The 22,039-nt window shown below is 36.6% G+C and overlaps 2 protein-coding genes across 4 annotated transcripts in view; one reads left to right on the forward strand and one right to left on the reverse strand.

Annotated features, from left to right (window-relative positions):
* LOC144967937 (uncharacterized) lies at window positions 1-18,727 on the forward strand. Of its 2 annotated transcripts, XM_078905734.1 has the most exons (7): window positions 6-152; window positions 4,707-4,810; window positions 11,360-12,836; window positions 14,121-14,194; window positions 14,881-15,078; window positions 15,917-16,289; window positions 16,711-18,525. In XM_078905734.1, the coding sequence occupies exons 3-7, from the start codon at window positions 11,595-11,597 to the stop codon at window positions 16,888-16,890; spliced, it is 2,067 nt and encodes a 688-aa protein (XP_078761860.1). In that variant the 5' UTR covers window positions 6-152; window positions 4,707-4,810; window positions 11,360-11,594; the 3' UTR covers window positions 16,891-18,525. The 2 variants fall into 2 exon arrangements, with proteins under 2 accessions (XP_078761859.1, XP_078761860.1); XM_078905733.1 differs by lacking the exon at window positions 4,707-4,810 and having other exon boundaries at window positions 1-152; window positions 16,711-18,727.
* LOC144967938 (uncharacterized) overlaps window positions 18,720-22,039 on the reverse strand; it is a 13,424-nt gene continuing 10,104 nt past the window's right edge. The window contains exon 5 of one of the 2 annotated variants that reach the window (XM_078905736.1): window positions 18,720-20,587. In XM_078905736.1, the coding sequence (XP_078761862.1) occupies window positions 20,493-20,587 (95 nt within the window). In that variant the 3' untranslated portion in view covers window positions 18,720-20,492. Of the gene's footprint in view, window positions 20,591-22,039 lie in introns of both variants that reach the window. The other variant, XM_078905735.1, reaches the window with a different exon arrangement.

Raw genomic sequence — 22,039 nt, forward strand, 5'->3', positions numbered from 1 at the left:
AGAGAGAGAGAGAGAGAGAGAGAGAGAGAGAGAGAGAGAGAGAGAGAGAGAGAGAGAGAGAGACGTTTATAACTGAGGTGTTTATCGTCGCTCCAGGCATTTCTAGGAAAAAGGTGTGAGTGCCGATGATCGGATGTCGTGTGACGACTTGGGTAAGTCTATAAATCATGAATTGACAAACGACGTGTTTACCTACCTTGTGTCATTACACCATTCAAAATTCATTAAGGCGTCTCGTTGCATGATTTCATTGGGGTTTTTTTGTTTGTTTTTAATTGATTTTTTTTTTGTTTTTTTTTTTTTGTTTGTTTGTTTGTTTGTTTGTTTGTTTGTTTTTAACTCAGGCGTTATCACAATGAAAAGTGCAACTATGACCCACTACGCCCGTCGAGATCCGATATGATGTCAAGAAGAACTCAAATTTTATATGAACATTGAATTTAAACGAGTTATAAAAACATAGGGACAGCGTGGCTCAGCGGTATGGTACCGAGTTTAACTACCCGCCGCGTTGTGTGGCCTTGAGCAAGTCACCTAGCCTTAGCTCACTTTGCGGCGCTGCACTGCGGCTGACGCCTGGGTTATTCCAGTCTTCCCTTAGAATAGACCCTAAAGAAAAATTTCCCCTTAGGGATGAATAAAGGGAATTTATTTATTTAATTTATTTATTTGTTTAAATGCCCTTTAAGCAAAATGAGTCCAGATTCTTTTGTTTTCTATCCTTTTTTTTTAAAGATTAAATTATATTTCGTAGTTCTGATTAGTTCTTACAATTTTTAATATTTGTCCGTAGTCTTCGTAATCTTATAGCCGGACACTTCCGAAAAAAATACATCAAAACCAAAGGCGATTATTATCAAAAAGAAAGTAAAAAGTGAGTTATTAATGGTGCTCGTGAAAACAAATTAAATGATCCAGTTGGTTGAATTATTGAATTGAACACAACTCGCCATTCACTTATTTTTTGGTCAGTGTTAGGCTATGCGTTTTACGAAGGAAACGGTTTGTCTCACCCCAGCTCAAGACGATGGATTATATATATATATATATATATATATATATATATATATATATATATATATATACTTGTCAAAGCTGCTAGAAGCCGTGGACTGGAAAAAGTATTAACAAGAATGAATAAAGGCTAACAGCTTAAAAAATAACAAAATACCAAACACGGAAATTCCAAGATTTTTCTTCTACAGAGAGGGCCTACCAAGTTTCTCTGTTGTTGATCTGGAATTTAGTAATGTATTCATGTCTTTATATTTTTTAATTTTTATTATTTTCGTGTTATTTGGTTGAAGAAGGGTTTTGGAGCCCAAAAGGTTCCCCGTTTGGTCTGTTGTTCTTTTATGAAGCTGTTGTATTAATTTTTGTTTATAACTTTATATACTTGTATACTGTTTAAACAACCAAATGTAATAGGTTCTGACTGGCAAAGTAGTAGCGAAAAATATTAACCCAAAAATCAAACATCATTTGTATAATTTAGTTGCTTAAAGCTTGTTTGGCCGAATGTTCTAGTAGAGCGCTTATTATCTCCCTGACTGGCATAAAAATATAATAAAATAACAACTATTTAATACAACACGTCCTCAGATAAAATGGCCACTCCTACTTCATTTATTTCTCCAACATGTCATATGAAATCGTGTCATACGTCTTAAAGTGTCGTTTCCATACCAACTCTTTTATAATAATAATGATGATGATACTACTACTACTACTACTACTACTACTACTACTACTACTACTACTACTACTACTACTACTACTACTAATAATAATAATAATAATAATAATAATAATAATAATAATAAAAATAATAAATAATAATAATAATAATAATAATAATAATAATAATAATAATAATAATAATAATAATAATAATAATAATAAAATAATAATAAAAATTAAAAAAAATAAAATAATAATAATAATAATAATAATAATAATAATAATAATAATAATAATAATAATAATAATAATAATAATAATAATAATAATAATAACACATGATCATTTATATAGAGCAATATCCACCAAACGTGCTCAAAGATATTTACAAGAGGTCCCAAGCTAACAGCAACACTTAATACTATGTGGGATGAAACATACCGCCTGTTAGGCGATATTACATTTTCTTGACAGAGACAACGCTGTTAACGGCCAAGTATTCATTCTACACCTGGATACGGTGAGAGAAGGTAAGTAAAGAACCACTTCCAAGGACTCAATTATGCGACGCACAGAGCGGGACTCGAACCAAAGGAGAGTGTCATACCATGAGACCACATAGCTCCAAAATAACTGCGACCACCTTTGATCATAGTCAAGTAACGCGATGCTTTTACAGTATAAGAGACATTATGCCCTGGGCAAAGTTTATATCATTGTCACATATTATTTGACCACCGCGTCAATGTTTGGTAAATTAATAAAGGAAATTGAGTTATGAAGTTATGGTGGTTTGAAGTTTACGACATAAAATTACACACTCCCGTCAATAATGGTATTCATTTTAACTCAAATGTTTAAAAGTTAAGCTTAAAATTCAATGTTCAGCCTCGGGTTCATCCTATTATATCACCGTTTTCAAACGGTTATAAAACGATTATTAGATTCATGGCTTCAAAAGAAAAGTATTATGTTAAGGTCGACTCGTGCTTATTTGTAGGTTTGTTATCCCAAATTGTTATGTTTGCTCATTGTTGTAATTGAATTAACTCTCAAACCAATGCAAAATATTTTTCATTACTACATTGTTAAAACGAGCCCGTAATTGCGTTCGACAATCAGACCTGCGAATATTATGTGCACGTCGGTTAAGGTAAATATAAGCCAAAGAACTAAAAAGATTTGAAGTGTAATAATATCTTGATAATCATGATACTTCACCGGAAGTAAGTGATACGGAATCACGGTATTTTGAGGGCAAGGACTTTCTCCTCGTACATTGAGTGGAGGTCATTCAACTGGGAACAGTGCCTCAATCTGAGTATAAATTTAACGCCCTGCTCGTGACGAGCTCTTTGCATGTCTTCACGCTAAGTTAATTATTTTCGAGCTCTTTCTTCTTTTATATTTAAATATCTTGAAAGAGCACATGCTTTTTCAACTCTTCATCTGCATTAAGTATAGAGAAATCACAAAGCAATCCCTCCATTATGAACAAGACAGAGAGCGATACAGACATTGCACTACTACACCGAGGAAAACATTCCAGCAATAAACTATAGGCCATTTTTTTTTCACTTAACGGCTGACGCCTGAGTTATTTCGTCCCCCAATTCCTCGAAATGAATGAAATGGATTCTGTTATATCAAATTAAATCCCATTGATTGAAACAAATGTGCATGAATGAGGGCCTTGACAAGACTCCGCGAAATAGATAGATGATCTACAGTAAAAACTCATTGTACTTCGTCAATAAAAGATCTTAACAAAACAAGTATATTATAATAACGTAATGGCGTTATAATCACGATGAAAATATTTGACCTGCAAACCATGCTGTGAGCGATTATAGATACTTTGGCAATAAGCAAAGTTAGCAGTCAGTATATAGTTCGGAGCGCTAATGCAACTTTTCGCTGTACACAATGAGTGATGGTTCCATTTGAAAAAAAAAACAAAAAACTTTTAGATTTTGGACCAAATTCTTGTATGTATTTCGTTCCCCTTGTTCTATTCTGTGTCCTGTCTTTGAATTGAAATATGCCAATTTGGTTTTGCAAAGCCTTGACTTGGGTCCTTCACTGATAGAGAAACAGTCATATGCAGAGGATCTGATTGTCACAATCAAATACACCGCTGCCATACCACCGGAAACTGCTTTTGTTCTCCATTTGTATGAGTTCCTTTACTTTTACTTTTTTTACGTAAAAACATCTTAGCGTGAATCAAGAAAAGAAAAAAAAATCAAATTCATAATCGTACGTAGAAGCCTTAAATGACAACATAATAGGACCTTGGTAATATCCTTGACGTCGCGCATTGAGTGAAGGAATGCAATCTGAAGATATCTCTGCACCCTAGCTACGCCGACATTTGGTGAGAAAGCGATATATCACAGATATTAAAACCGGGTGATGAACAGCAACAGCCGGCCATTTGGATTACAAATACAAATGACAATTCTAAATTCTTTTGAACTCCTCAACTTGCGACGGAGTTGTGGCAGAAAGATTTACTAATTTACTCTGGAAAGACAATGCGTTTTTATAGCTTTGGCTAGAAACTCGTCCTTTAACTATCGATCCTTTTAAATGACCCTCATCTTGGCAAAAACTCTCAAACCTGGGACCTTGCGATTTCATTCACGTCATTGTTTATAACCAACCAACTATGGTTGTAAAGGTATGTCACAAATTCCATGTTTTGTTTGGTAAAAAATCTACCGGTTAATTAGGATGAAAAATATATATTTAAAATCAAGAGAGCTCACAATTTTGGCTGGTTAGCGTGTATTCAAGTGAGATTTGATCCCGACATACTACAGTTTTGAGACGATTTGACTCATGATTTTTGCTGACCCTGACAACTTCATGTACTTTCATGCCACTTAAAGATGAAATTATGTTACTGAGTGTGGACAAAGGTGGTCGACCTCTGTTTATTTCAAACTCGACCTTAATTTGATTCGTAACTGTCATTTAATCGTTTATATTTTGCAGTGTTTTTTATCTTCTAATTTCTCCAGGCGTCCACTCGTCGCCTTCGAAAACGCAGAGCCTGACACTATAACTTTATGAAGACTGCGGACAGGCTGAGTTCACGAATGTTGCCTTCGGACTGCATATTACCGTAAGCCTTCGTAAACTCATTAAGCAAAAAAAATCGTCATAAAAGAAGACGAAGATCACGGGGAAAACGTAATTGTGAGTTGTAATCAATTGCTCGGCCAATAAAACCATTTTTTACTTGAGCACTTCTATAACAACAACTCACTTTTCACTTTCGTCTGTTGATCGTCATCTTCTTTTTGTGACATAAGTTTTTGGTTCATATCAGACCTAGCGTATACGAAGGTGACGGTATTACTCTGTCAATGTTAAAATAAAAAAGAAGAAAGATTGGATTGAATTTGGAGTAGTCAGCCATCTGCGTAGGTCTCAGTTAATAATTAACCCCTTTGTTGGCTCTTTATTCGTTTATTTAACTCGCAGCGGTATTTAACAGCAGATTACACAGTCAATTTTTTGCTTGTGAAGCAATCTATTTTCAGATTTCGGTCCAAACAAGTCATCTATCACATGGTTTGTTGCTGTCCAACGATTGGATATTTCTTAATAAATGATTTGTTTTTGTAATTTGTAAATATAGACAAGGGGAAGGTGAACAAAACGACCAATGAACCAGTAGAGAATTGACCAATCAAGTCACGGGCATTGTTACACACCCTTAAGCCTACTCGGAAAAAGAAAGCTGGTTGTTTACAAACAATAGAATGGAGGAAGTTGTCATCACTCTGCTCTTTGTTACTGATTTCGACCGCTTGTTGTGTGATTAGTTCTCGTTAGATTCGCTCAATCAGACTATAAACGTTAAAGGTCACATATCGTTTTCTGCGATGGTGCGATTGATCAGTCGTGTAGATCAGAATTTTACTTAAACACATACCATCGATGGTAATAACACCATAAAGTTTGCTTTGCTAAGCACAAGCTGCCATTGTTTACATACGGACAACTGTCCGAGGGGCGTGGTAATGTTCCCCTCCTTCGAAGGTTGTGAACACTTTTTGTCTGGGTGGGGTTCCTACCTCCCATAGTGGGCAGGGAGGTACTTATTGTGTCTTCTATCCCCCTTTATTTGTTTTCCAACTTGCATTCTGTCTTTGTCTTGGAATGAGATTGCTTGGTTTTGTCCTGGCCCTGGTCGGGGGCCTGGCTGGGAGGGAAACAGTCAAATGCATAGTTATTGTTTTGGGAGATGATATTTTTTTCCTTGTAAATCATCTCTCTGTTATGTATTATTATATTTGTTCTAATTTATATTGTAAGCATTTGAGTGTATTCCTCTTAGTGGGGGCCTTGCTTGTGTCCGGATGAGACTTATTGGTGATCTCAAACTAAGAACATTGATGGTATGCTCTTGGAATCTACATCTGATCCCTATTTGTTCCCAGTTCCCCTTTGTCTTACTTTTTCTTGGATGCTTTAATTGTAATTCTAGAACTTTTTACTGTCCCATTTTCTTCCTTTTTACTGGCGCTGATATAACCTAAATGTGTTGCAAGCGCCGTAAAACCCTTAAAAACAAAAACAAAACAAAACACTTTTTGTAATGCATGACTCAAGCGCATGGGATTGCAATGTAGATCTTGCTTATTGACCCATCGGCTAAAAATTGTTACTGTAAAATTGGCAACACTTGCATAAATTAACTACATATTCGAATCATTAATATTAATTAGGTGTCAGTCGTGATTCATTAATTTCATTACTAGATTCCTATCACAAAGAAAATGTCGTTGTCTTGGGGGGGGGGGAGTATTAAAACAGTGTCAGAACATTCTCTTGGTGTCATTTATTTTCTGATTTGCCAGGGTGGGGCGGGGGGGGGGGGGGGGGATTCAGACGATTAAAATCGACCCCCCCCCCCCCCCACACACACACAAACACACAAAGTTATTCGATATTTCTCTGCTTATTTTATTTATTTTTATTTTTATTAATTTTTTTGCGTCCATTGGAGTGGGTGAGATAATGTAGAGAGGGGTGTGGCGTAGGATCGAAAAGAAAAAAAAAAAAAAGAGAGAGAGAGAGAGAGAGAGAGAGAGAGAGAGAGAGAGAGAGAGGGGGGGGGTTACATCATTACTTTACTAATATTTTCCAACCCAAGCGTTGTGTCAGCTGTCAGGTCCTATTACATTCCAATGTTTGACCACCGAATTGTATTGTATTGTATTGTTCCCTGCTTAAGACCGCCCTATCTACACAAACACACACACACACACACGCACACAAACACACACATACACATACACTCATTTAATCAGAACTACTGAGGTATGTAATCAAAAGAAATATGAGGATTTGGGCACAGCCCAATGTTCACGATACTGAGTTTCTCTGCATAAAATCATAAAGGACAACTCCTAGGAGCACATATTTACAGGTCTGATGACCGAAGGCAATTATGGGCTTGATTTAACATTGTTGTAATGGACAACGTTTTCGTTGGTTTGATATTGTTTCCATTACAATAATGAGCCGATAACAAAGGGGAAGGAGAAATTTGGTTAACAAACCTGCAAACAAGAACACGTTGGTCAACTAGTTATCGATTTAGTCATAATGAAGGCTTAAATATATAAATTTAATATAATATAAAAGACCCGTGTCCACTTGAAAACTTTAAAATTCGTAAATTTTAAGGAGAAAAAAAAACTCGCTATAATTAACTTTCAAAATCAACAATTTACCCTCACAAAGATTAAGTAACAATTCGAAATGATTAAAATTATCTACTCCGGCATAAACTTTCATTTTCGATATTATAAGATTGAGATGTTCATAAAGTTCTGAAATTGGAGCCAAAAATTTCGTCATTCCACGACTTTTTCGTAATTTAAAAAAAAATTGAGCTTTTATATAGCGCAATGTCCACTAAACATGCTCAAAGCGCTTTAAAGGGATCCCTGGCCAACAGCTACAGGTAACTAGTAGGACGGGACATGACGCCTGTTGGGCGATATTACATTTTTTTTCGGACAGAGACAACGCTGTCAACGGTCAGGTACTCATTTTACACCGGAGTACGGTGAGAGATTGTGAGTAAAGAGCCCTTTTCAAGGACTCAACTATGCACCGAGCGAGGCTCGAATCTAGGACCTTCCGATCCGAAAGCGAATGTCTTACCAATAGACCACATAGCCGTAATAGTGGGCAGGTCTGATATAAAATTATTATAATATCGTATTCTTTTCTAGCATTCTTGTCCAATCAGCAGGACCCTTGCTGGGTTTAATACAAGAATTTCTACCTCGTAAAGCGCTTGAGCACGTTCAGTGGATATTACTCTATATAATTACTCAAGTTATTTTTATGTGATGCATCCTTATGTCCTTGAAAAAAAGGCTCTTTACTCACATTATTTCACCGTACTCAGGTGTATAAAGTATCTGGCTGTTAACAACATTGTCTCTGTCTGAAAAAAGGGTTACTATCGCCTAATAGGGGTCAGGTCTAGTCCAACATGTTAAGTGTTGCTGTTAGTCTTTTATAAAGCGCTTTGAGCACGATTAGTGGATATTGCGCTATATAACTGCGCAAGTTTTTTCTTAAAGATACATTTGGCTGGAAAAACATACTTTTAAAAAATCTGCAATAGATTGGTGTCGAGTCAATGCCACGGTAAAATGAAATATATAATAGACCGTCTATCCAGTTTTGTCAAAATAATAAAAGGCGTTTTCACAAAGCACGGCAGTGTCAGTATGGCTGAGGTTTTCGTATTGAATATTAATGCATTTTAAAGTAATCTTTTCCTTTGAAAGAGTGTGTTTGTTTGCGTGTGTGTGTGTGTGTGTGAGAGAGAGAGAGAGAGAGAGAGAGAGAGAAGAGAAGAGAGAGAGATAGAGATATATATATATATATATATATATATATATATAGAGAGAGAGAGAGAGAGAGAGAGAGAGAGAGAGAGAGAGAAGAGAAGAGAGAGAGATAGATAGATAGATAGATAGATAGATAGAGAGAGAGAGAGAGAGAGAGAGAGAGAGAGAGAGAGAGAGAGAGAGCGATATCGCTAAATGAATCTAGACATAAGAAATAAAACCCTAGCGAGATTCGAATCATGGTCTCATAAATATAACGTCACTGGACTAATAGGTTTCGAACTTACCTGTCAAAGACACCATCTGTATTATCAACTCTTTCATGCTATTTTGAGAATATAAACCGTCTAGTTTTGATTGTGTTTTTCGGTAAAATGTGTCTTTTGTCAAATTTCCATTATAAATAGTCTTATCTCGATAAATCGCAATTTTTCATTCAATAATAATAATAATTGTATCATATAAAACGAGACCTGCAATGTTAATAAAAACACAACAAATATAATAAACATATCAAGCCAAATTTCTTTTGTTCATATCCATATCAAAAGGTGTTATTCACTTTGAACTGTTTTTGACAAGTACTTCTGAGAAATGCTGCAATCATATCGATGAATTGAAGTTTGTTTCGTTTAGTTTTCTCGCTTTCCGATTTTACATTGGACGTGAATGGAATTTGAAAATAGAACAACAAAGCTATTGACACTTTTCCCGAGACAAAAGACTATAGAAAGAGATCAATAGTTGAGATTTAGATACACGACGCCATGGAGGTTATCTGGGGTGCTTAATAATATTATATTCTTGAAATATTGAATGGTGTCCCACAAGTATAATTCCAAGAAACAGGATGAAAAAAAAATATCATTGTCGCTTTTTTTTTTTTTTTTTTGGTGTCGGTCGCCATGACAGTTATTCAGGCAAAAGACTTATCTTTGGTTTGCAGCTCTTAGAGACAACATGCTCTGTCTTTTTCTATTGTTTATCTGGAAATTTATATTTTCGTTTGTTATTTACACATTAAAGCTCTGAAAAAGTGTGTATGAAATTTCTCCATTTGATATGTACACATTAAGAACGAGTTGAGCGTTTCTCTGTTTTATTTTTGACGAAGATTCCGTTTCCTGCGGGGTATTTTAGGTAACCTTTGACTGATTGCTGCTGAGATCTACTTTAAACTATTCCCCCTTTGCCTCTTCAATAAACCAGTAGATTGTTGACTAATCAAAAAATGGAATTTGTGACACACCTTCACATGTGCTCGGACAAGCAGAGTTGTGTTTTTATTTTTAATAACGTGAATGAAATCGACATCTCTCTGATCATTGTTATTGTTTTTATACAGCCAAATAGATAACTAGTTATCACAAAATTTTCTCGATCATATTATAAACGTTTACGTTTACTCATTATTTTCTGCGTAGGTTCTATTGATCAATGTGTAGAACAGTGAGTATTTTACTTAGAGACATACCATCGATAGTAAAACCTGTGTAGTTTGCTATGTTTACCTATCACTGCTATTGTTTCATTATGACGACTGCCCGGGAGGTGTGGTTATATAGGTGCCAATTGGATTCAATAGTCTGATGTCACGTCGCCCAGCAACGGTGACCATTGTGGTTCTAAACAAAGAAAATCGGTACTTTTTATTCTTCATGCTGTCTTGGGATCAGAATGTGTAAAAGTCAAAACCTGATCAGATATATAATGTTTTTTTTTTCCCCTCTGAATACGCTTTTATGCTCGTCGGAGAAATATTTCATAAGGGCGTCCGCCATTGTTCCGATAGTTTAGAACCAGTTACTAAGTTACCATGCGTCATTACGAGGGAAGTGACGTTACGACAGTTGAAGCGTATTCCTATGAGCCCAGCCCCAACAGTTGCTGTAGACATTTTTCACTTTGAATCGATCTATCTGTCTTTTTGTGCTGAAATGCTCTGAAAGTGTGGATAGGCCGTAAACCTCCAAAACGAAATCAAACTACCTACCTAAAAATAATAGGCTATGGGTTAAGTATTTTGTATGCTGATTATAGCCATTCCTTATCATATTTTCGCCCACTATCACGGGCATCATTGACATGTCGAGTACCTCGGATCCCGATTATCATGCATTATTTATTTTCAACACAGATGATCTAAGATCTCATCTTACAATGTTACAGTGCAATTATTCCATACATAACTATATCACAATTCTGGCATAACTGCTCAAAAGTCTAAAAGCCAGTTGATTGGGCCGGTAGCATGTATTGAAGATGGCTATGCTGGAAGTTTGTTATAAAATATCGTATATACTCTTTTGTTAAATGTGTAAGAGAGTCCCCCCCCCCCCTTCCCCCCCCCCCCCCCCAATCTGCTTCCTTAAAATTGTTACAGACATTTTCCAAAACAACATTAGCAACATTGTTTATTACGATGTCAATACTGGATCCGAACTGTTAGATGCTCATTGTTTGATTATGTATAGCAGTATCATTAACACATTTTTGCCAAATGTTTTTTCGGTTATAGAATTAAAGCTCAACGATAAGTGATACACACACACACCCACACATACACACATACACACATATCATATATATATATATATATATATATATATATATATATATTATATATATATATATATATATATATAAGTTATAAAAACAAAAACCATGAAATAATAGTGCTCAACTTTTTGAGAAAAGGAGCGATTTATAAAACATTTCAAATACAATTATGATAAAGAAGTTGAAAAAGAGTGTCCAATTCTATTCTATTTTATTTTATTTTCATCTAGATTGGCTTTAAACCGGTTGCTACAGAATACAGACACAAAGAAATCTGGTCCAAGTTAGTTTTTGGAAACTACCAAAGATTCCCATTGACCGATATAGCATCCATGGACAACAGAAATATTTTTTTCTTTAAATCAGACATAAATTAGCCTAGATGTACATTTATCCCCTTCAGGCTTGTTGTTATTGTTTAACGTGTAAAAGCATTTTTTTGGTATTAGAATTCCACAAATCAAAATGAACCGGAGCAGTTGTAAAGGTGATATCGACACATTTTTAATTTTAGCAAGAAGAGGAGAATCCGAGTACAAATTAAGAGGTATAATTGACAGAGCGCCTGTCAAGGAAGTGACCTCATGGGCTGACAAGGATGGCCTTGATTTACTTCATAACGTCATCATCACCAACAATGTTGAGGCCGTGGAGTATTTATTGTGTCACGGGTTTTTTGTGCGGCCACACGTACCGGAAACAAACCCTTATAGTCACCTTGCTGCGTTATTAGGACAACGTGCCATGCTCCAGGTCCTCCTTCGACACCGACCAGATGACTTCTACCCCTCCAAAATTCCAATAAATTTGTCAAAGAATGTCGTGGAGACCATAAGTAGTACGACAGAGTCTTATCCAGACACTGAGATAAAACTCAAAGGCTTGGATGAGACAGACACTTCTCCCAAATCGTCATCATCATCATCAAAATCATCGACATCTTCTTCAAGAGTGTCGTCTGGGAAACCCACGAGACCCTCTTCCTCGTCAAAACGTCCAGGTTCTGCCTCGTCAACGAAACGGCCTGGTTCTGCTTCTTCGGTTAAAAGTCAAAGTTCTGCAACAACTTCAGCAAAACAAACATCCTCATCACCAGCAACAACGTCACCCTCTTTGTCCCATTCAGCGGATGCTCACATGTACCATATTGAATCTCTTCCCACATTTCTATCAAACATTGAAAAAACTCCATCCGATAGTCTATCCCCCTTAGATGTTGCTTCTAGAACAGGAAAAATTGAATGTGTCAAGGTCATTCTGAACCAATGCGTTCTGAAACACCATGCAGAAGATTCAGTGGACGGAAATTCCAGAAATTCAAGCGACGTAGCTTTAGCCTGCGTGGCCGACAATCCAAGAGCTCTGGCATTGATACTACACAAGAGAACTCCTTCATCATCAGACTGGGAGGCTGCTGTAGAAGTGTGTCTTCATCACGCAAGACCTGATTGTCTTGATATGCTACTGCGTTTGGGCGGGGAGACACGCCACATGTTCAAGAGCACAAACTTTTTCCATGTTCTGTTCACGTCGGCATCAATGCGCGGAGTAAAGAGCTACCCAAGAATGGCACTCACTACGGAAGTCTTGATCAAGCACGGACACAATATCAACGCCAAGATGCCTTGTAGGACTTTTCCTATGTACACGTTATTGTCCAACGCGTTTTGCTTTAGAGATTATCACAATACTAGTTATTACATTCAAGTAAGTAGCATCCTCCTCCTCCTCTTCCTCCTCCTCCTCCTCCTCCTCATCATCATCATCATCATCATCATCGTTTTCATCATCATCATCATCATCATCATCATCATCATCATCATCATCATCATCATCATCATCATCATCATCATCACCATCATTATCGTGTTTGCCATCATCAGCGTCATCGTATTTGTATGAGATATAAAAATGACCTTAAAGATTTGCTTAATTAAATACAAACTGGTCAAGGGATTATAACATTTTTAAAAAGATCCTCCTTCCAATGCTGATAGTCATATATGACCCGCCGCCTCAAACGGTTTTATGGATGAACCGAATTCAGAAAAATGAATTTAGAACTAAATTGATAAGAAATACCATCTTTGAGATTTTTTCAATGTAAGAAATTGTATTTATTCCATAAAATGAGAATAAAATTCTACTCTAAATTCCATATTTTGTGGCTATACATTCTGTTTTCTGCAACTAGTTCATCCCGACATAATACCGCTTTGAGACAGAGGGACACATAATATTTACTTGTTCATTCCAATTACGTTCTGTTTATGCCACAATGAAAGTACTTGCCTAAATTAAGATCAATAACAAAGCTGTTGAGGGCTGTCTTGTTAACGAGGTAATGTCCTCTGGATTATTCATATGATTGGGGACGGCCGACGCCTTTAGCCGGATATAAATAGATCCAGTTTCCAAGATTGGCGTGATTCAAAACCCCGACCCGTATAGGAATCAAGTGTACTAATCATAACACCACTTCTTACACCGAGAGCACCTTATCTAATCTAGAAGTCTTTGGTTGACTTTTTTTCTTTTGGTTTTGTTTTGACAAGATGAAGGCCATTTCAATTTATCACTATTTTGAAATGTACACTTTTAGGTTAAAATAAAAGGCCGTTTGCTAGTGAACGACAGATGGGTGTTAAACCAAATAGAATTTCCAAAAGATGAGTCATGGACCGGGTTTGATAACCCAAACTGTTAAAGGCCCATTGTTGTCAAAAGAAATACTCTGAGAAAAACGCGTTGTCCATGCCAACAATGTTAAATCAAGCCCAACATTGCGCTCGATGATCAAACCTACTAACATATTTACCTAAGCAAGGTCATTTTGTTTTCAGTGTGTCACTAGTTGAGAGACTGAACAAAGATTTAGTAATTGGAACTGTGATATAATAGGATATTATCATATTATCGTTAAAAAGCGCATATCATCTGATTACGACAATCCCTTTGAGGAATAAACTGTTTTCTAATGTCCATCCTCAGGCTCTGCGTCTTCTACTCAAACACGGAGCCAACCCAAATTTTGACGAGGTGGATTTTGAAAAGAAACACCCGAGGTAAGAACTGATTAACCTAGGAGTAATGTTGACAATCGATGAATCACGATCTAATGGCTCGAGTGATGGAGTGGATAGAGTGGACATGCTTCAGGTCCTCCTTCGACACCGACCAGATGACACACATTACTGCCGTACTCTGAAAAAACACATATTTGAATAAACTCCATGGGCTTAAGGGCCCTGAAGGACTTATACTTTTTTTTTAATAAATGATTCAGTCTTGAATGAGTAACTTGTTTAAAGTCGGGACGGATATTTATAAGAGTGCTAATACAAAAAGAAATCTCGGTTGGCAACACATGAATTGTATGAAATGGAAATAATTGGTAACATGTGACCTGTCAAATCAATACATCAAACATAGAGAAGGACAATAAGCATGGAAATGCACTTTATAAATATGCACATATCATCTTTAAAAAAAAAAAAATTAAAAAATAAAATTCCCTTTATTCACTCCAAGGGGAAATTTGTCTATAGGGTCTATTCCAATGGAAGACTGGAATAACCCAGGCGTCAGCCGCAGTGCAGCGCCGCAAAGTGAGCTAGGGCGAGGTGACTTGCTCGAGGCCACACAAAGAGGCGGATAGTCGAACTCGGTACCTTTTGGGTACGAAGCAAATACCGTACCTTTGAGCCACGCTGTCCCAATAAAAAATTTAAAAATCTCATTATACCCACAGACAAGCTGTCAACAAGGTGGTAGGTCGTGATGCCTATAGCTCAGCCTTGCACTGCCTACTGGAGACAGCCGAAAGATATGCTGAAGATTTGGACTCGCCTACTCTGGCCGTTAAATTTGTGGAAGATTGTGCCAGCGTCATCATGAACTCTACCCATGCCAGTATGAATGTAGTTGGATATTTAGGGGACCCCAAAAGGTGGGAGCTTACGAGTGTGTGTTTGAATGGTAGTTGTTCCATCATCATCATCATCATCATCATCATCATCATCATCATCATCATCATCACCACCATCATCATCATCATCATCATCATCATCATCATCATCATCATCATCATCGGTAGCAGCAGAAGCAGCATTACCAAACTGAGATATTATATACCCGTGGGTTTAATAATTCTCCTTATCTAAGCATACACCAACTTGATTAGTACTAGTACAGCTTCTAGTCGTACTCACAAAATGATGATAAATCTATTATTGTGCATATTATTTATAAGATTGTTAAATGTTAGCACAAGTAGAAATCATTTGGCTGCTGAAAGAATATCTTAATATCATTTATATTGCTTTGAGCAGTTGGGTTGAGGTATGGGATATATTGTAGTGGTAAGTCACCCCATGTCTCCAGAGATGTATTGTTCTCATGGAAACATGTAAGGGACTACCTACCAGTTAAGCAACCAAATTTGGTCTGAAATCCTCATGGCATTATGCTTCAACATGAACGTTCTATACAGATCATGATCAACGTACCATGAAAATGACATGTTACTTCTGGCCCCCCCCCCCCCCCTAATTGATTAATACCGAAAATATGTGATCTTTGTGGCGTGGTTCCTTTTTCTCTTGGTGTAAATGAAACCACTTGGTTAAGGCCAAAAAGTCAATGAGAGCTTGGCCCCATCCGGTTTCGGCTGTTCCTGTATGTAAAATATACTGGCTGCCTATCTGGAAAGAAAGCTAGCCTGCCACAAAGAAATCACTTTCCATTTTTCTAAAGTTCACTAATATGTTTCCTACGTACATTCCCAGTGGTCTGCAAGGCAACATCCTACACCAACTAGCTAAGTCTTCCGTCTCGATGGGGGCTACTGCTGAAATGTTCCGATGTGTTCTACGTCATGGGGCAGACCCCAATGTCAAGGTCAAGGATAAGTACGCCATCAACATCTATTTCGACACACTCTTCAATACTATGAAGTCAATACAAAGAAGTGACAATCATTTCAAGGTCTCGGTGTCAAAACAAAGTCACAGTCCCAATCACATTCAACCACACTCAGACAATTTTAGCATGGAGAATGCAGAGACTGTTTTGAGACTTTGCAGTTTTATGATTCCTTCAGCTATTAGGGACTGCTTACAATTGTTTCTTAAAGACCATGGGAGGGAAACGAGCCCAATGGTAAGTTAGATACTAGGCAAACATGTGTGACCTGTGGTCAAAAAATCCAATTAGACCCATCCACCCAAATAATATTTTACTAATGGTTAGCATTGAAATCTATTTATAAGTACAAAGAGTAAGTTCTAATATTTTAATATTACAAAGAAATCTTAATCTACAATTCATTGTTCACTTTCTTTTCGAAAGAGTCACTACATTTCATGATTTTATTCATACCTATTTATATAGCACTCTATATGATCCATGTATATCAATTCTTCCCGAACACACACACACACGCACACACACACACACACACACACACACACACACACACAACCTATATTAGAACTGTAGATATACTTATAAAAGATATATTGGTATTTTTAATTTTTACTCCCAAGTTACTGACTGCCACTTTTTGTAATCCTTATAACAGATGAAACCTTACGTAGAGTTAGTCAAGACTGAATTGGAGTCCAGGAGCCTACAGGTTCAATCCCTTGTTCGTGCAAGCTCGTGGTGTGTCTGGAAGGCTTGTGGCTACAGAGGGGACAACGTACACACCCTGAAGGTGTCTTCGGAGTTGAAGACCTTTATACTTCCCATGACTTTTTAAGACTTAGAGGGCGCAAACATCTTTGTGCTTTTGTGTGTGTGTGTGTGTGTGTGCGTGTGTGTGTGTGTTTGAATGGGTCTTTTGAATGTCCTTTTCATTGTGAGACTGTGGGTAAATTAAACATTAATTTCGTAAAAACTGTGTTTGAAATGGATAGTTATCAATATTTCATAAGTCTATAACTAGCGGCAGTTGGACAGAGAGGGCTGGATCAGATTAGAATAGGCTATACCCACATCTTTTCAAACAGACATTGCAATAGGATTCAACAGTCGTGACGTCACTTTCCTCGTAATGGTGCATAGTAACTTAGTAACCGGTTCTAAACTATCGGAACAATGGCGGACGCCCTTATGAAATACTTCTCCGACGAGCATAAAAGTGTATCCAGAGGGAAAAAACACAAATCTGATTATGTTTTGACTTTTATACTCGTACATTCTGATCACATGACATGTGAAAAAGTTCTAGCCATCATGAAGAATAAAAAAAAGTACCGGTATTCTTTGTTTAGAACCAAGCTGCTCGTTGCGGGCGGACGTGACATCATAGTATTGAATCCAATTGAAACCGAGAAGATTTCCCTCAATATTTTCACTTTTAGTCCCTGAAAACCATCGTATTCTGTTTTGTTTCTTTTGGCTTCCTTTCAGAAGAGAAAATAAAAAATCCTCTTGTTGATGGAGATCTGATCGTTATAGTCGGTCCTCTCCCCTTGGATATTTCACGAGTGCCCCTATGATTAATCAAATTTCACATCTGTTCATGATAACCATTAGGCTCAAAACAACAATTGAACACCGAAATTAATTATAAATATGTATGGTATTATTAATTTCATTTTTAAGCATCCTAATTTTAAAATGTGAACTATTAAAGCTTGTTTTACGTCAAATTCGCTAAAAGAGCTCCCTCCGTCTCTCCCCCCCCCCCCCCCCCCCCCCAGTTGCCAACAGCAGTGAACGTTGACCCTAGAGAACATTATATGACGCCTGTACGGCGATATTGTAATTTCTTTTCGGCAGACACATCCCTTTCATTTTACACTTGAGGACGATCACACAATGTAAGAAATTTTTTTTTTCACAGGATCTAACTCTGTTCCGCTCACAGCGGCAGTCTTCTACAACTAGACCATAATATGTATACAGAAAGGGGTATTAAAAAGTATTTAAAATAAAATCTTAACAAAAACCCTTCGCTAATGATAACCCCCCCCCCCCCCCTCCTCCTCCCCCAATACAGGAACAAAAACAGGGACAGGAGTGTGTGTGTGTGTGTGTGTGTGTGTGTTTGTGTGTGTGATTGTGTGTTCGGGAGAGGGATTATGTCCTATACATATGTGCGGATAAGTAGTCTAGTGGTATGACACTCGCCTTCAGAACGGAAGGTCTTGGGTTCTCTGAGCGGCGCATGATTTAGTCCTTGGAAAAGGCTCTTTACTCACATTCTCTCACCGTACTCAGGTATAAAATGAGTACCTGGCCATTAACATGGTTGTCTCTGTCGGAAAAAAATTGTAATATCGCCTAACTTGAAATGTTCCTTGTTACCATACTTGTATTATAATTGTAAAATTTTGTTAATTACTTTTATTACCATTGTGACGAATACATCAAGCATCTTTTTTACGCATTCTGTCTACATTTTCAACACTTTTTACATTGTCAGTGTTCTGAAATCCACCATTTTTCCTTGATACTGTCCTGTTTCTTCCTTGAAATGCATTGATATCAGATGATTACACAGATGACGACACATCACAATCATTTTTATTTAATTTTTTTTTTTTTTTTGCTTTAAATACAAAGAATACTCTCAGACAATCGGTTTGTGGTAATACATTTTTATTGTCTTTAATCTGTTTTTTTTTCTACGGACAGAGATGGAACTCTCACGAATCAGCATAACGGAAATGATAATAAAACAAACTACCAAGCCTCATCAATCCAATGCATCGATGACAATCGTGAACAATAAAAGATTCGAATGGAATTCATTTGTTATCAAATATTGATGCACTGAACAATTCAGACAGACGGAAAAAAAAGATTTCATATTCCCCCACTTTGATATAAAAATACATTGTGCATCTTTTTTAAACGTCAAACATTCAAAACGTCAAAGATAAATTTATAATAAAAATGGGATAAAAATACAAAACATTATAGAAGAAAACATTTCGATATTTTTTGGGTACATATTTGCCCTGATATTGAAAAAGTTGTTGAACATGCAACGTTCATTCAACATGTGCCCACAATATGACCTTCCAAATGACATAACAGTAACAGCACATTATTTTCCCTTTAGCCGCAACATATATGGAAATCATAAAAAGCAACACCTTTAATAATAACCCTCATTTACAAATCATGACGCACAATTGGGCAAAGTCAAAGACATCTTGTGTGTTTGACAAGGACACAATGATCTTTAAAAAAATTTTTTTGAGTCGTGGCAGTACTTGGGATCCCCAACAAGCCTAAATAATATATCTTTGGGATCTTCAAAAGCCTAAACAATGGTATCGTTTGGAGCTCCCAGCAAGTTTCAACGATGGTATCGTTGGGATCTCCGAAAACCAAAATAAATGTTTCATTAGGATCCCCAACAAGCCTATATAATGGAATCATTGTGGTCTTCAACAGGCCTAACAATGACATCGCTGGGGTCTCCAAAAGCCGAAATAACGGCGTTGTTCGGATCGACAACAAGCCTAAATGAAGGTGTCGTTGAGTTCTCCAAATGACTAAATAATGGAATTATTGTGATCTGCAGCAAGCCTAAATAATGGTATCGTTAGGATCTCCAAAGGTCTAGATGATGGTATCGTTCGGATCTCCAACAACCCTAAATATGGGTATCGTTGGGATCAACAAACCTAAATTAAATTTGAGTATCGCTGAGTTTCCCAAACGAGTCATATAAAGTTAATATACATGCACAGTCAGCAGAGCATGTGAGCCATCAAGCAAGGACTCTTTATTCACCTATTGCTTTTGCACAACTACTGCTGAACTCCAGTCACTTTGAAACTTTTATTGGTTGTCAGAAAGAAAATAGGAAACGTATCCGGGATCAACCGCCATCCGAACGTTTTGTTGGATTTTTAATTTATTTTATTAAGTATGGAAACGAGATATTTTTGTCATCGGGGTGTTTAATCTTAAGTTTCATTCTTTTCCCCAATTTATAAGGAAAAATGAAAACAAAGAATAGCCAAAGCCTAAATGGCACAGAGCGCAGATAAATGTTTCATTTCGGTGACTTTTTTTAAAATCAAAATGCAAAGATTTTAAGGAGGGCAAAATAAAGCGTAAATTTATCTTTCAATATTCTAAAAAATTCAAATCAAAATCTCTGCATTCCGATAAAGAGAAAACCCCAAAATGTCAATTATCATCTGTGCTATACATCACCAAAATCTTGTAATTCTTATTCTTAATTTTTTAACATTTTCACAATTTTAGTATCTTTTCACGGCACAATGGTGTAAATGAAAGAATAAGGGATCTCAGAATTATCTAAAGATGTCCAATAATTTTTGTCCGACGATTCTTTAGTGCGAGTATCTCGTTGAGTGGTTGGACAGGCATGCTTCAGAAAGGGGTGGAATAAGAATTTCTGAGGCAGTCTTGCACTGACTTGCTGGAGTCTGCCATGCTTGCATGGGGATTCCTGGATTTTTTGGGAGCTGCTGGAAGAGAGAAAAGGGGGATATATAGAGAGGAAAACGAAGAAAAATAAATAATTAAACACCGTTCTTTAGTTTTACCAACAATGGCCTCATTTTTACTAAAAGGTGTTAACCCTTTAAAGGCAAAATTTAATTTCACACTGATCTCACATCTTTTCTTACGGATTTTACAAAGACAGTCGTAACAGCAATTCAAGATTTCCTCTGCTCTTCTGGTTAAATCGGCAATGATATTGAGTTAGGGTAAAATTGGATCCTGGCTTTAAAAGGTTAAGATCGAATAGCTGAATCAGATAATGTCTAAATTAAATTGGTTCAATAACAAACATATCAATGACCTACGCAAAACAATCAGAATAACCTTCAAAGACATGAGACATTGTCCGGACCATCACATTTAGAATTAACAATATACAGTCATATTTTGCTCATCAACATTAAAACTATGGAACAAGCTATCAGAGTCACCGACAAACTTCACCCATTCTAACACAAAAGTTTCGATGATCACAGCTCAAAATTATTCAAAGACGGAAGACTTGGCTATATAAAAGGAAAAGAGGAAAGTTAAGAAGAGGAGGAGGAAGAAGAAGAAGAAGAAAAAGAAGAAGAAGAAGAAGAAGAAGAAGAAGAAGAAGAAGAAGAAGAAGAAGAAGAAGAAGAAGAAGAAGAAGAAGAAGAAGAAGAAGAAGAAGAGGAAGAAGAAGAAGAAGAAGAGGGAGGAGGAGGAGGATGAGGAGAAGGAGAGGGAAAATACTAGCAATGTTATAGACATCCAGAGCAAGTAAAAGGAGGAAGATAAAATTTAAAGATAAAGAAGAAGAAGAAGAAGAAGAAGAAGAAGAAGAAGAAGAAGAAGAAGAAGAAGAAGAAGAAGAAGAAGAAGAAGAAGAAGAAGAAGGAGGAGAAGAAGAAGAAGAAGAGAAGGAAGAAGAGAAGAAGAAGAAGAAGAAAGAAGAAGAAGAAGAAGAAGAAGAAGAAGAAGAAGAAGAAAGAAGAGAGATGATGATGATGATGAAGAAGAAGAAGAAGAAGAAGAAGAAGAAGAAGAAGAAGAAGAAGAAGAAGAAGAAGAAGAAGAAGAAGAAGAAGAAGAAGAAGAATCGATTTGAGTATTTAGTTGACAATTCCAAATTCCTCTTCCGCGCGTGTTAGCAAAGATATGTCTTATACAAAACAATGACACTGAAAATGCAATTTATTAATTATGTTGCTGCAAAGTACAAGACAAATACCTAATAATCTAAATCAAATATTTTGGTTAAGATAACCAGCCAAATTGTTGAATAAGCCCTTGCATAGTCATACAAGGGGATGTAAGAGCAAGTCTGTCGTACTCTGAAAAAACCCATATTTTAAAATATGGCCAGAAAACTCATCCTTCAAATATCTATCGATTAAATCGGATATTTGAAGGACGAGTTTTCTGGCCAAATCTTAAAATATGGG

The sequence above is a fragment of the Berghia stephanieae genome, chromosome 3 (genome assembly GCF_034508935.2).
Source record: "Berghia stephanieae isolate SIO BIC M18660-M18661 chromosome 3, UCSD_Bste_1.3, whole genome shotgun sequence".
NCBI lineage: Eukaryota > Metazoa > Mollusca > Gastropoda > Nudibranchia > Aeolidiidae > Berghia > Berghia stephanieae.